This window comes from Sorex araneus, chromosome 2 (assembly GCF_027595985.1).
Source record: "Sorex araneus isolate mSorAra2 chromosome 2, mSorAra2.pri, whole genome shotgun sequence".
NCBI classification, from domain to species: Eukaryota; Metazoa; Chordata; class Mammalia; order Eulipotyphla; family Soricidae; genus Sorex; species Sorex araneus.
In genome coordinates, this window is record NC_073303.1 from 334,726,429 (window position 1) to 334,741,384 (window position 14,956).

General features: G+C 41.4%; 1 protein-coding gene across 3 annotated transcripts in view; it reads right to left on the reverse strand.

The window, feature by feature from the left end:
• Positions 1 to 8,720: 8,720 nt before the first annotated feature.
• Positions 8,721 to 14,956, reverse strand: part of ANKRD29 (ankyrin repeat domain 29) — a 57,047-nt gene continuing 50,811 nt past the window's right edge. For all 3 annotated transcript variants that reach the window (XM_055127340.1, XM_055127339.1, XM_055127341.1), the window contains one exon: positions 8,721 to 11,840. In XM_055127340.1, the coding sequence (XP_054983315.1) occupies positions 11,757 to 11,840 (84 nt within the window). In that variant the 3' untranslated portion in view covers positions 8,721 to 11,756. The remainder of the gene's footprint in view (positions 11,841 to 14,956) is intronic.

Genomic DNA, 14,956 nt, shown 5'->3' on the forward strand with positions numbered 1-14,956 from the left:
GACTATAAAATAAAAAGAAAAACTTCTACCATGGACTGAGGAGATAGCTCAACAGGTAGAGAACAAGTATAGTACTTCTGAGTTTTTTCTCTGACACTACTTGACTCTAGCACCAAAAGGTGTGGCCCATGTTATAAACACACACACACAAAGTCTGGGAGATGGGCTGTACCACATTTGGCATGCAGTTCAATCTTCAAACTGGCACTGCATGGTCCCCATCGGCTCCTGAACACCACCATTGTGGCCCTAAACTCTCCAAATTAATAAAATATTCAATGTCAATATTTATATGTGTAAAAATATGATTTAAGTTTCATTCAGCAGTGCTCAGGGCCTATTTCTGGCTCTGTGCTCAGAGTGACTCCTGGCATTGCTCGAGGGACCATATGTGATACTGGGGCTTCAAACCAGAACTGGAAAGCAAGCACCTTAACTTCTGTATTTTCTCTCTCACCCATTTTTTTAACCTATTTCATATATTATAAATGCCACTTAATATTGCATAATATTAACAGACAAAACAAGAAGGAAATTAGGTTCTTACACGTGTGAACCTTTATGAACGTGCTGAAACATCCTCCAGAAAACTTTCATGCGTTTAAAAACATGCATGTGAATATATAGACTTTGAAATACAATTGGGAACAAATAATGTATCATTTGCAGCAGGCCTTTTACATTTAGCACTATGCTTATACTAGCTCTACAGGATTCCTTTTTGTACATGTATGAAAAGCCCATAGTTTATAGGTCAATGTTTCTCAACCGTTTATGTCTGGTGCACCTTTCTGACCTTGCTAACATCCTCTGGCCTCTCTGATTTCAGCTGGCCTTCTATTTACATGATTTTCACCTGTGACTCCTTTGGACTATCCTGCCATACGGTTCTCAGCTGGGAAATGCTGGTGGGGCACCTGCATCAGATCAGTACCTAAATCACTGAAACACAGCTCACGAACCAACAGCTATTTCAGAGTAATTGATTTCAGTTTGCATTTCAAGGCACTGGTAATACTGCATAAATCACCTTTCTTTTTCCATATGCTTCCTCACATTCCTGAGCTTGTCTGAATTTTATGAAGCTTTGCATTTTTTGTGACCTTTTCATCTCTCATGCTCTTGCCTCACTGAAGTTTAAAAGCAACTGAATATTTCCCTGAGGGAGAGAGAACATTGACCTAAGACAAAAATTCTCTTTACTTAGCAGATGGATGGGTAAGGCTTGAAATACTCATAGAAATAGTTTTGGAGCCATTACATAACTTAATCAATTCTCTACCAGACAGTTTATCACTTTGTTGCAGGAAATAATGATGCAATAAAAATCCTTATCCCTAAGTCTTTGCAATCATATACACCTATAACTTTTGGGAAATTCATATAATGTTGGATAAAAAATGTGAATTTTGCCCTTCAGAGAAATTGCAATACATGCCTTGGCTAACAACAGTTAGAAGTGACTGATTTCCATTTCCTGCCTACAATTATCTTTGTCATTGCGATATATGAAAATGGCACCTGCGATGTTACTTATTTCATTAAATAAAATATTATGGGGGCTGGAGTGATAGCACAGAGGGTAGGGCATTTGCCTTGCATGCGGCCAATCCGGGTTCAATTCTCAGCATTCCATAGGTCCCCCAAGAACCGCCAGGAGTAAATCTTGAGTGCAAATCCAGGAGTAGCCCCTGTGCATTGCTGGGTGTGACCCAAAAGCAAAAAAAAAAAAAGTTATGATGTAAGGCTGGAGACATAATATAGCAGGTAGGGCATTTCCTTTCACGTGGCCAACCTGGGTTCAATCCCCAGCATCCCATATAATCCCCCATGCACCACCAGGAATAATTCCTGAGTGCAGAGTCTGACTGTATGCATGTATATATAAGATGATTAATATTTTAAGTGAGATTAAAAATATTATCACTTATTTATAAATTATTTGACTTCCTTTTTTGTGTTCTCCATTTTCTAGTAGATTTCCTTTTTTCCTGTTGACTTGCAAAAAACATTTTATTTACTAAGAAAATTAGGTACCTGAGAGATAGTACAGTGGGCAGGACACTTGCCTTGCACTTGGTCAACCTGGGTTTAATCCATGGCACCCCTATACCCCCCATACCTTCCCCCTGAGCCCTGAGCACAAAGCTAGTAATAAACTCTGAGCACCACTGGGTATTGAAACAAAACAAAACAATTAATTTGTCGATTTAGCATATATATTGCAGATACTTTTACCAATTCACTACTAGTTTTCAGGATTTTGAGGGTCATTCCAAGTTTTCTTCTAGCATTCCATTAAAATAAACTATAGTTTTAATGATATAAAATTACTGATGCATATGAATTTATTTTATTGTATTTTATGACAAAAGGACTCAACTCCCTTCCTCCATAGAGCCTAAGGCAATCACATGCATACTGGAAATTCAGAAGTCATTGTTTGTTTGTGTAGTGCTGGATCCAATGACAACTCCTTTGGTCTCCTCTCACTAAACCTCTTAATAAGCACTCAACACAGATGACCACACTCTCCCATAAGACATGTTTTTTAACTCGCACTCTACTGGGTTACCTCACTGGTTGAGCATCAACTAGATCTCATCTAGACCTGAGCTTCTCAACCTTCTCTGAATCACCTGGAGAGCTTTTAAATTCATAATGTCTTTCTAATATTTATGCTTACTTGGCTGAGAACCAGACAATTACATCACATAATTATATGTGACAGTTATATCAGAAAAATATCTGATGATGGGACTCAGATTTTAGTATTAAATCTGTTCAGTTGATTTCAATGTGCAATAACTTTGAGAACCATTAATCAAGAATAGGAATGTGACTGGAGCATTTTGATTGCAATGAAATAACTGACATCTACTATGGAAGGTTTTGGGTTTTCCTGCTGTCTTGGAAACTTCAAAGTCAGCAGTAGCTCAACTAGGCAAAGGAAAGACAATGCATGACCACTTTATCTATTAAAAGCTTGCCTAGTTTCTTTTTCCTTTTTTTTTGCGGGGGGGGGGGCGTATACCGGGCGATGCACAGGAGTTACTCCTGGCTCTGCACTCAGGAATTACTCCTGGCGGTGCTCAGGGAACCATATGGGATGCTGGGAATCGAACCTGGGTGAGCCGGATGTAAGACAAATGCCCTCCCCACTGTACTATTACTCCAGCCCCACTTGCCTAGCTTCTGACTTGAAGGTTGAAGTGCAAAACTAGAAAATGAACAAAGCTGTGTCTTTGGGGGTAGTAGGATGTAATCAGTTTCACCAAACCTGCCCTGAGCCTGTGGCTGGTAAACCCAGCACTTCACCTTGGTTCCAATTCCCCTTGCATGAGTCAGGTGGAAAATACTGTAGGCAGAGATGTCTGAACTAAAAGAAGTGCAGATCTCATAGTCCTGGAGACTAATAGCTCCCAACCCAGGTGCTGGCCAATTCCATTCCTAGTGCAAGTCCTTTTCCTGGCCCGTAAACAGTCTCCTCACTGCATACTCATGTGGCCTTCCCTTGGTGTGGAAATCTCTACCTCCCCATCTCTCTGTTCTTGTATAATGCCACCTATACTACTTAAGTAAGGCCACGCCTTATGATTTCATTTGACCTTAATTATATCCATCAGCCAAATCTCTAGTCACATAGAGGCTTTGGGTTTCAACATAAGAATTTGGGAAAGGGAGAAGACGCCATTCATCATTGGCACCCGTTCTTTTGCTCAGGACTGCATTATGAGTTTAGTGAATCCTGTACATCTTTGCTTTTGGAGGTCTCCTTCCAAACCAAAAGCAAAAACACCCCTGAGAATATTTGACAACTGCATTGTCATTAAGACAAAAATGATTCAGACTAACTTCATGATGATAGATTTTTTATTATATTCATTACTACTATGGTCTTAGCTTTCTTTTGATTTAACAAAAATTGAAATTATGCCTGGAGAGATAGTATGGGGGTTAAGGCATTAGCCTTATATGCGACTGAATTTGATTCTATCTCTGGCACCAAAGGACTCTTGAGGACTGACAGCCATGGTCCCAGAGCACAGAGCAGGGGGTAGCCCCTCGGCACCACGGGGCATGATCCACATGCTCCCCCCTCACCTCCATGCACTAAATTATTTTGGGTACTGATTTAAAGCTCCACATTTTAGCCAGCCCAATTTTATAGATATCTTAATTTTATTTCTTTTATTAACAATTTTTTTGTTTTTGGGCCACACCTAGCAGTGCTCAGGGGTCACTCCTGGCGGTGCTCAAAGGACCATATTAGGTGCTGGGGATTGCGCCTGGGTCAGCTGTGTGCAAGGCAAACACCTTGTTATTGCTTTGGCCCCAGACATATATCTCCGTTTTATTTGCTACTACGCTACAACTCATGACTTTAGTGTCAGTGGTTAGGACTTAGAAAAGGGGGCATAGGTGGCCAGAGTATAGTAGAACATTACTCACTCTAACAAGGACACATGAGTAGATGACTGCCCAGTCACGGGCTCTGGTGTGACTTACACTGAGATGGGACGTGGAAATAACTGAAGCTTGGCAGCCAGTGCTCCCATGGGCATTCCCTTTTCTGGAGGACTCACTCACTCACATGACCATTTCCTTTGCTTGGGGCATTTTGTTTTTACCTAACTTTCTAAAACACAGCCTGCATCTTCTGTAAATGGAAAAAAGTCCAACTGCAGGCAGTGGGAAACCACAGCATTTTTCTTTGTAAAAACTAGGAAAGGGAAGAATCCTAGTGAGTGAGGAAGCCAAAGATAGAAGATTTTCTTCTTGGCTCCTCAATTTCCATGCACTGATTCCCAACACTCCTCTTCTCCTACCTTCCTATCTGCCACCAGTTTGTTATCTCTTCACCTCACACTCAGTCTTAGACACATGCAATGTTTCCGAAGGCAGAGATTTGGTTGGGTCAGGCCTTCCTTGCTTGGGGAATACAACTTGGTAGATCTATGGGAGTCCCCCTTCCTACCTGCCTCTCAACTTTTCCCACCCTTCCTCTCAGACCCAGAGAAGCAGGGGATGCTTCCATCTCGGGGCTTGGGGGTGTCTTGGGTTGAGCTCAGGGGACCATGCGGTGCTGGAGATTCAACCCAAGCCTCCTGAACACAAAGCATGTATGCATGTATTCCAACCCACAGCCTCTAGACAAGTAATGCTTTTTGTTGCCATAGATAAAGAGAAAGTTCTTTCTGTTGTCATAGATTATAAAGCCTTTAGTTTCCAGCCATGTACAAACTGAAGATCTTTAATTAACTCCTTCAATTATTAAAATATGACCACTCATATTTTTAAATTATCTTAAAGTATTGCTAAAAATAAGGGTAAGGTCACTAGGAAAAGAGTCTAAGATTTTCCAGACCCACTAATGCATACATTATTTAGCAGAGGACTAAGTATAGGTATAGATGCCGGAGAGAAAACCTCCTACTGACGTCTCTCATGGTTAAGTAGAGTAAATAGACAGGCCAGGTCTTCGTGAATATGAAACCAATGATTCTAATTTTACCCAGAGTGCATATAACTTATTTTGTATATGTTCTGTTTTAGTTTTGCTCCATATCTGGAAACAAAGATAAGTTCAGAAGCAGGCGCTGCTGTGGATAATGATGATAAATCCTCCAGGCCTGGTCATTCACAGGTGGGTCTCAACATGGGTCCCTCATAATTTTTAGCATCTTTAGATGTACAATTCTCTAAAACCAATTGTTATCAAGCACTGGTAAGCAAATTTTCTCTTTTGTCATGAGGTTGGTTTTCTCACAAGGGAGATCTGCATTGCCTCATGCAGATCTTGCGTCTGTAACATAAGATCATCAGCAGAGACAGACCATATTGATAATTGCCGAACTACTGGAAAATTCTGAGCAGCTTCATAAGTGGTTTCAAAATTCATTTCTAGATATCACAACTATAATCATTTCCAGAAAAATAGTTGAGGAAAAATTGAATTCAAATAGATATTTGCTTCCTTCTAAAAGTCTAGAATTTTGGTTACCATTAGCTTAACTTGATGCCCATGTATCCGGTTCCCAACTAATGGGTGAGCGCCACGAGAGCTGATTTAATGGGTGCAGCATAGGCTTTGCATAAGGGAGACCAGGGTTCAGTCTTCAGCACCACATGGTCATCCTAGCACAGAGGCATGAATATCCCTTGAGCACCAGCAACTGTGGTCCAAATGCCAAAACCCAAACAAAGCAAAATGCCTGGGTGAGTCTTCAATGAGTTTCCTCAATAGACAACACTTATCTTGTCACAATAGCTCTGTAGCACTGTCATCATGTTGTTCATCGATTTGCTCGAGCAGGCACCAGTAACGTTTCAATTGTGAGACTTGTTGTTACTGTTTTTGGCATATCGAGTATGCCATGGGTAGCTTGCCAGGCTCTGCCATGCGGGCAAGATACTCTCAGTAGCTTGCCAGGCTCTCTGAGAGGGACGGAGGAATCGAAATGCACTGATTAAAGACTTAACCCTGTCCTGTAAAAAACTCGGAAAGAAACAATCTTGGAAGTTTCAACCTGGTTTCTCTAGCCTCTATGTTTCCCTTTTATGTGTAACATTTGGCTGGAAAATTTGGATTATCGTTTCACTGCTACTTAGCCATGAATGTGACTGTCTGATTCCTGAGTCTTCCTAGAAAATCACCGACTCTTCTGGTGATCTTGGGAAGCCCTGGCACACCCTAATATAGTGCCCAGCTCTTTTCCTTGCTTTCTAGTTACAGTTAATCTCAAATGATTCTCAGCTTTCCTTCTAACTTTGGGGAATGTCTCCTAAGGAGTGAAGCTACTCCCTCAGTGATACCAAACCTACCATGCCTGATAGGGCGATGCTAGAGACAGACTGCAAAACTGTTTAGTCCTGAAAAGCTGGGGGTTATCAGGACCACCCAAGGTAACTTGGGGGGGCCTACAGGGTTGCACCTGACCATGCTCCAGGATAACTCAATACCAGCATCTGCAGGGGTCCCGAGCATAAGACTTGTCTATCTCCCTGACCTACTTCTAAGTATTCTTTAAAGAATATCCGTATTTTATGTTTCCACAAGTGTGACTTCATGGAGAGTCACTGTCCAAGTAATGACAGCCACTGACTATCAAGGTAAAGCCGGAAGACTGAGGACAGCACACATCCACTCTGTGACGTGGGTGTTTCTCTAAGCCTGGCCTCTCAGCTGTAAGAGGGCAGAGTGGCAGTGCCTATCTCATAAGGCTGATGCCAGGATAAATGGGAGACGAGACCATGATTGTCAGTGTAAGTGCTTAGGACAAACAAGCTGTTCCTGCTAGTGATGGTCTGAGGATTCCTCAGCCCATCACCTGCTGGCACTCACCACCCTGAACACCAAAACTACTTAGTTGTGAGCTTAGAACCTCAGCTCCTCATCCCAATAGTACAGGCCCAATCCGAATCGAGGCATCGTTGCCTGGTTCCAAGCAGTCTAGCATATGGGGATGCTCTTTTCCTCAGGTGTTCGGAGATGTAGGTCTCTTGAGGTTGCAGAGGGTAGCTGCAGCCGAGAAAAAGCCAGAAGGGCCCTGGACTCTTCTCCAGATGTCAGATATTCCTGCTGCAAATCACTGTTTCCAGACAGAAAATGTTCAAGGCCATCAATGCTTCCCCAAGACCAAGCAATTACAAAGGGTGGAAGAGCAGGAGTATCACAGATAATAGATACAAATTAAGATGTTCTCTCCCACCCACCAAAGTTATGAAAGGTGATGCATATGTAAATTAGATGGGGGAGACTGTTGAAATTTTGTTAATGATACTTTAGTAAAGTTTATTACCTTTCTTTGGTGGTGGTGTGGGGTGCTGGGCCATAGCTGGTGATGCTCAGGGCTTACTCCTTGCTCTGTGTTTAGAGGTGGGCCTTAGGGATTTAACCTGGATGAACTATGTGAAAGGCAAATGCCTTGACCCTTGGACTATCTCTCCAACCCCAAAGTAATTTTCTTCCCTGCCACCCCATGCTGGGGAGTTGAACACAGGGCCCCATACATGCAAGCATTTCTGGGCCAGAGCAGTAATGCAGTAGGTAGGTAGCATACAGCAGACCCAGGATCGATCCCCAGAACACAATATGGTTTCATAAGCCGCAACAGGAGTGATCCCTGAGTGCAGAGCCAGCAGTATGCTCTGAGTACTACTGGTGCCACCACCAAAAATAAATAAAGTAAGCATTTCTATGTCCAGTGTCTTCAAGTGACACTTTCAGAAATTTTTATCTGAATGAAAAATCTACAGTACCATTATTTAAAAAGGACTGGAGTGATAGCACAGCGGATAGGGCACTTGCCTTGCATGCGGCCAACCCGGGTTCGATTCCCAATTCCTCTGTCCCTCTCGGAGAGCCCGGCAAGCTACTGAGAGTATCCCGCCCGCACGGCATAGCCTGGCAAGCTCCCTGTGGCGTATTCGATATGCCAAAAACAGTAACAACAAGTCTCACACTAGAGACGTCACTGGTGCCCGCTCAAGCAAATTGATGAACATGCTACAGTGCTACCATTATAAAAGTTCACCACAGTAGAAATAATGAAATTGTTGACCATTTATCATATAAAGTTAATTAAAGGTCTACTCATAATCTGAAATATAAAAATATTTGCCAAGCCTGCTGAATTATTTATTCTAATATTCCTTGCTATTTGAAACCACACACAATTATCTTCATTTTAAAACAAATTGGGAAGGAAACAGGCAAATTGGGTAGAATATTGATTTTATTTTGAACCATAACATGAAATATTTTCTTGCACAAATAGATGTAATTAAAAACTTTTGTAGTTAAGAGACAATTTGAATGTGAATTGCTAGTTCTAAACCTTAGAATGCAGAGCTCACTGAAATACAAAATCAGATTCATCTACCTATGTGCAAATGAAAATGCAATTAACTTCAAATAACAGATCTTTGTTTAGTTTTGGTGAATGGTCAATATAATCACTTTTGTAAGCATTAATATTGTAACCTCATCTAGTTTGATCTTGATCCTTTGATGCCAGAACCCTTCTTATCTACAGTAAGATGGCCTCCAATGCTACTAGATTGATTTTGTGGGTAGTGTTTTGACCACACCTGGTTGTACTCTGGGTCACTCCTAATGTTGCCTGGGGGACTATGTGGGGCCAGGAATTGAACCAGGGTCAACTATGTGCAAGGAAAGCATTTTAACTTTTTTACTATATTTCTAGCCCTGGATTCATTGTTCTGGCCTTAAATACGGATCAAGAGGAACAGGCCCAGGGCAATGTGTTTTACTGAAAAACATAAGTCTGTTGACTTCATCCTATTTTGTTTTCTAGAACTTTGCTATCAGTGCACATATCACTGTATCACTGTCATCCCGTTGCTCATTGATTTGCTCGAGCGGGCACCAGTAACGTCTCCATTGTGAGACTTGTTGTTACTGTTTTTGGCATATCGAAAACGCCACGGGTAGCTTGCCAGGCTCTGCCGTGTGGGTGGGATACTCTCGGTAGCTTGCTGGGATCTCTGAGAGAGATGGAGGAACCAAATTGGGTTGGCCGCGTGCAAGGCAAACACCCTACCCGCTGTGATATCGCTCCATCAGTGCACATAGTACTTTTTTATTTGCATCAGTGATGAGCAACTATTTTTTTGCATAATGGCTATTTAAAAGGAAAATACAATGCATTTAAGGCCACATTATTTTCCTTTTCAAAATAAAGAGAGTTTTATGAAATTCCCATTCGGGAAATATGTATTTATACAACTTTGCTGAAAGAGGAAAGTTAATGAGAAAATTGGCACTGCTTTTTTAGCTGCTATATTTTTTAGTTTATATTGAAGTGTTTTGGTAACATGGATGGAGTTTTCCAGTTTTTTTAATCCTGCAATTAAACTGCAGATTGTTGGCAATTTCTAGGCAGGCTGTAGGCTTCTGTGGGGGATTGTGAGTTGCTCATTACTGGCTTGTGGTATTGTTCAAAGTAAGTTGAATTTTGTTATACTGATTATATTTTTAAGAGACTATCTTCTAATTTTAAAAATTATATTTCATTGTTTAGTCAAATAAATTTAAAATGCCACTGCAAGTTGATTGAAAAATACATTTGGGGATTACAACATTCCACTCTACTTATAACGTGTCTTTACATAAAACATTATCTGGTGGGTTGGAGTGACAGTATAGCAGGTAAGGTGTCTACCTTGCATGTGGTCATCCTGGGTTTGATTTTTGGCATCACAGATGGTCCCCAAGCACCACCAGGAGTAATCCCTGAGCACAGAGCCAGCATTAAGTCCTGAGCACTTCGGGGTGTGTCCCAACACCCCCCTCCAAAAAAAAAAATTGAAAATCAGAGTACAATATGAGAAAGATTAAAGCTATGTTTAGATAACAGAAATACTATTGAGATTTATTATGGTAGATTACAGAGAAAAGGTTTAATTCTTATATGTGCAGTTAGGCACTGACTGAGGCAGTTAGACACACCATTGATTATAAAGTACATTGACTATAGCTTTTAACAGCCAACCACCTACCCCCTAAAAAAAACACAAACAGTAAATCACGTATCTTTCTTGGAAACAGTTCAAAAACATGCATAGGTGAATAGTTATTAAATACTAGTAACAGTCTCTATTATTGTACTCCTCCATGAGTAATAGCAACACATTGGACTAGCATATATCATCATTTTATCCAGTGGCCTTAAAGCCACAGGGTGGAGAAATATGGTGTTGGGAGCTCAAGGCTCCACAGCATATTAAATTTACTTGCTGTAGCAAGGGAAATAGACTCCCAGCAATAGAACCAAAATAAAAGCTCAAGAGACAAGCCTAAAGTTCTTGCAATTTAAAGTTTCTGAATTTCCAAACTTGCCACACCTATAATATGGACTTTAGGTAATAAAAATGTTACAGTTAATGAAAAATATGAAGATCAACTAACAAATAAGCAGTATGTCTTTCTTTGTCGTTCAATAGTCCATCTTGGAAAAGCATATGCCAGTAAGTCAGCTGTGGCTTTTTAATAAAAATTATAATTTTTTCATTTATTTGGGGTCTTCCAAATGGTGCTCAGGAGATCCTGTGTGGCCTTCCTTCATTCCTTCCTTCCTTTAGTTTTTGGGTCATAACTGGAGGTGCTTGGGGGCTATTCCAGGTTGGTGCCTGGGGGAGCCATCAGATACCGAGAACCAAACTTAAGGATCCAGCATGCAAAGCCTGTACTCCAGCCCTTGGAGCTTTCTCCCAGGTACTTTAGTAACCTGACCCATCATTGATTCATAATAATCATGGCTATGCTCCTCAGATAAAAAAAAACATTTTACATTAGAATGATATACACATGTAAACAATAACAGAACTATATTCTAGCACACATTGAACACCAGAGCCAAAGTGCAGTGATTCATTGAAGGCCAGAGTTGCCTGTCTTTGTTTTTGTGTTTTGGTGATGCTCAGGGCTTACTCCTGGCTCTGCACTCAGGGATGACTCCTGGAAGGACTCAGGGAACCATATGGGATGCAGCTGATCCCACCTGGGTTGGCCACATGCAAAGGCAAGTGCTCTACCAGCCATACTATTGCTCCAGTTTTCTGGAGTTTCCTTTTTTTTTTTTTTAAAGGAACAAACCATTCTATCCCCCTGCTTAATACAGAAAACCTGTTATCTTAGAGTTTAACTGAGAGCCCAGGTTACTGCAGTTTAAGGAACATCTCTATGGACTACAGGAATCTGGTGGAGTCCCAGTCCAGTGTGAAGGATCCGATTAGCTCTTCCTGGGACCCTCTTTACTTCGGAGGAGACCCAGTATTCCTTCATTTTTGGTTAGTTCTGCTGGAAGTTCATTGGCCTGGAAGAAGAGGAGAGAAACATTAGTGACTTCTGGGTCAGTGTTGCTTCAGGGACTCCAGAGAGGCCCCTGAGCCAATCCTGCTGCTCTTCGGTGCAGACCCCTTGCTGGACGACATCATTCCTAACTAAGGCAGGAAGGACTCCTGACATCTCTAACGGCCACCTGCCACTTTCTCGTTATAAGCCCAGTGCCTGCGCTCATTTCCAGCATAGCACCGACCTTATGCAGAGGGGCTCAATAAATATTGATGACTTATATTTACTGTATCAGACTCTCTCTCTCCTACGGCCTTGAGGCTCTGGTAATTTCTGATGAGAAGGTGAGTTAGGAAACATCCAGATCCTATGATATATGTGGGAAGACCAGCTGCACGGGCCCCCACTATCTTCCCTCCAGGTCCTGGTCTGTCCTCTCCTATTCTAGCACCCCTGAGAGACATTCTTTATGTCTTTTTTTAATAGTTATTTTATTTTAATTTTATTTAATAGTTATTTAATTAAATAGTTAATTAAAATTTAACCAAATATTTAATTTAACAATCTTTATTTAATAGTTATTTTATTTTAATAAAATTTAACTTTAATAGTTAACTTTAATATTTAATAGTTTAATATGCCTTTATTTAATAATTTGGGTGTGCACCCCGAATTTATGCAATAGGTACTATGAACAATGGCTCTTAGAACTTTTTTGTCTTAGTACCTTTTGAATCTTAAAAAAAAATTGTTTTATCATTGGTTTACAATACTATAAAAGTTGGGTAGTATCACTGCAACTTCCTGTGAGCCTTTACATTCTTAAAATGTGCTGATGATCCCAGTGAGCTCTTGTCCCTCTTAATTTCTTAGAGATGACAGCTGAGAAAAACAATAAAATTAGCTTGTTTTCTTTTCTTTTTTTTTTCTTCCTTCCTGGGTCATAGCTGGCAATGCTCAGGGGTTACTACTATCTCTGCACTCAGGAATTACTCCCGGTGGTGCTCAGGAGACCATGTGGGGTGCTGGGGATCAAACCTGGATCAGCTGCGTGCAAGGCAAGCTCCCTACCTGCTGTACTATTACTCAGTCCCAAGATCGATTAGCTTGTTAAAAAGAAAAAAAAAAGCCTAGAGGCTGCAGACATAGTATAGCAGGTAGGACACTTTGCCTTGCAAGTGGCCAACCAGCATTTGATCCCCAGCATCCCATATGGTCCTTTGAGTCCACGAGAAGACCACCTCTGAGCACAGAGTCGGGAGTAAGACCTGAGTACTGCCTGTGTGGTCCACAAACAAAAACAAAAGGACAGAAAATAACGAAAAAAAAACCTGGGCCCAGGAAGAGCTGAGTGGCAGAGCTTCTGCTGGCTGTGACAGCCAGCATACCAGAACCAATTACGTGCCTGTATCATGACCAAAGTGTGTGCGTGCCTAGCCATGTGCAACCCCAGCTCATTGCAACAAGGGGAAAGGAGAAAAATTACATTTAAAAAAATCAAAAGGTATAAATCCATTAAAGGCAAATATAAACAAAATATTTGTAAAAAGGATTTTTTTATTTTATTTATTGATTTATTTATTTTATTGATTTAGCATTGATTTATAATACTATACAAATTTGGAGCATACTAGCTCTGTGGGTGCATAAACCTCACACACTAAGCACTGTGTTCAAGTGCCGTTCCTTTATCACAGAACCCCCTTCTCTGTCATTGATAACCATATTATTTTTCACAGAATCTAAAAGCAATTTTTGTTGTTATATGATAGTACATTTGCCATGAGCATCATCTTTCACATATGAGAGAAACCAACTGATAACTGTCCTTCACTTCCTAATTTATTCACTGAGCATAAACTACAAGTTCCATCCATGTTGTTACAAAAAGCAGTATGTCATCTTTCAAATTTTTATTTATAAATATTTTTTGGTTTCTGGGCTACACCCAGTTGTGCTCAGGGATTATTCTTGATTCTTCCCTTAGGGGTGATTCCTAGCAGGGCTCAGGGACCATCTGGGATGCTGAGGAACAAATCCATGTTGGCCACATGCAAGATAAGCACCTACCCCTGTCCTATCTTTCCATCCCCAATATATGCAGCATTTTGAATCAGGACTTACATGCCCTCTGAATAAATACTGAGGAGTGATATTTCTGGTTTGTGTAGAATTTACTTGTTTTAAGGAAACTTCAGTTTATCAAGACTTCAAATTTATACTTCTATTGCAGAGTTCTTTTTTTTCTCCACCTCTTCCCCAACCATGAGAAATAAATTAAGTTTTAAAACCCCCAGACTTAGTGAAAAGAGTAGCACTGTTTGACAGTTCAGCATATTACTATGAGGTGTCACTTAAGAAGGCACTAAGAGGACAGGGGTTATGGCACTTACCTGGCATTTGACCAACTGGACCCTGAGCACAGCCGGGACTGGCCCCCTCAGCCACGCCTCCCAAGCCCAACAGCATTTCTAAGCATGGCCCAAATCTCCCTCCACACACCCTGAAAGAAGACAATTGGATTCCTGTATCTGGGCCTACATCTGATGCATTGTGATGGCTTGGTCAAAACAAACGAAGAAGGGGCTGGAGCAATAGCACAGTGGGTAGGGCATTTGCCTTGCATGTGGCCAACCTGGGTTCGATTCCCAGCATCCCATATGGTCCCCTGAGCACCACCAGGGGTAATTCATGAGTGCAGAGCCAGAAGTAACCCCTGCGCATCGCCCGGTGTGATCCAAAAAGAAAAAAAAATGAAGAAGATTCAGCCTCAAATAGGTAAGTAGAAGTAGAAGAGAGAACATTTTAGCAGTGTTTCCAAGGAGCTGTATGACTCTAAATATTCCCTCTAATACTGGCCCTGTGGTGGACAATCTCTCTTGCACATCTCCTTCCTCCCACGTTGGTGCCCACAGGCCTAACACTTGCATTTGCAGTTGTGCTCCTGACAAAGGGCCCAAGTCCCACCAAGTGTCCAAGGATGCTTGGAGAGAACCCCATGTTCTCTCTCAGTTACTGGTCCTTGGGGCACAGGCTTCTGGGTGGCCAGAGGATCCTCTAAAGTCAGGAAGAAGAGGGGCTCCCACCACACACCTCTGTTCCCAAGCTTGCTGGCCTGTGCGACCAGCTCCATGCAGG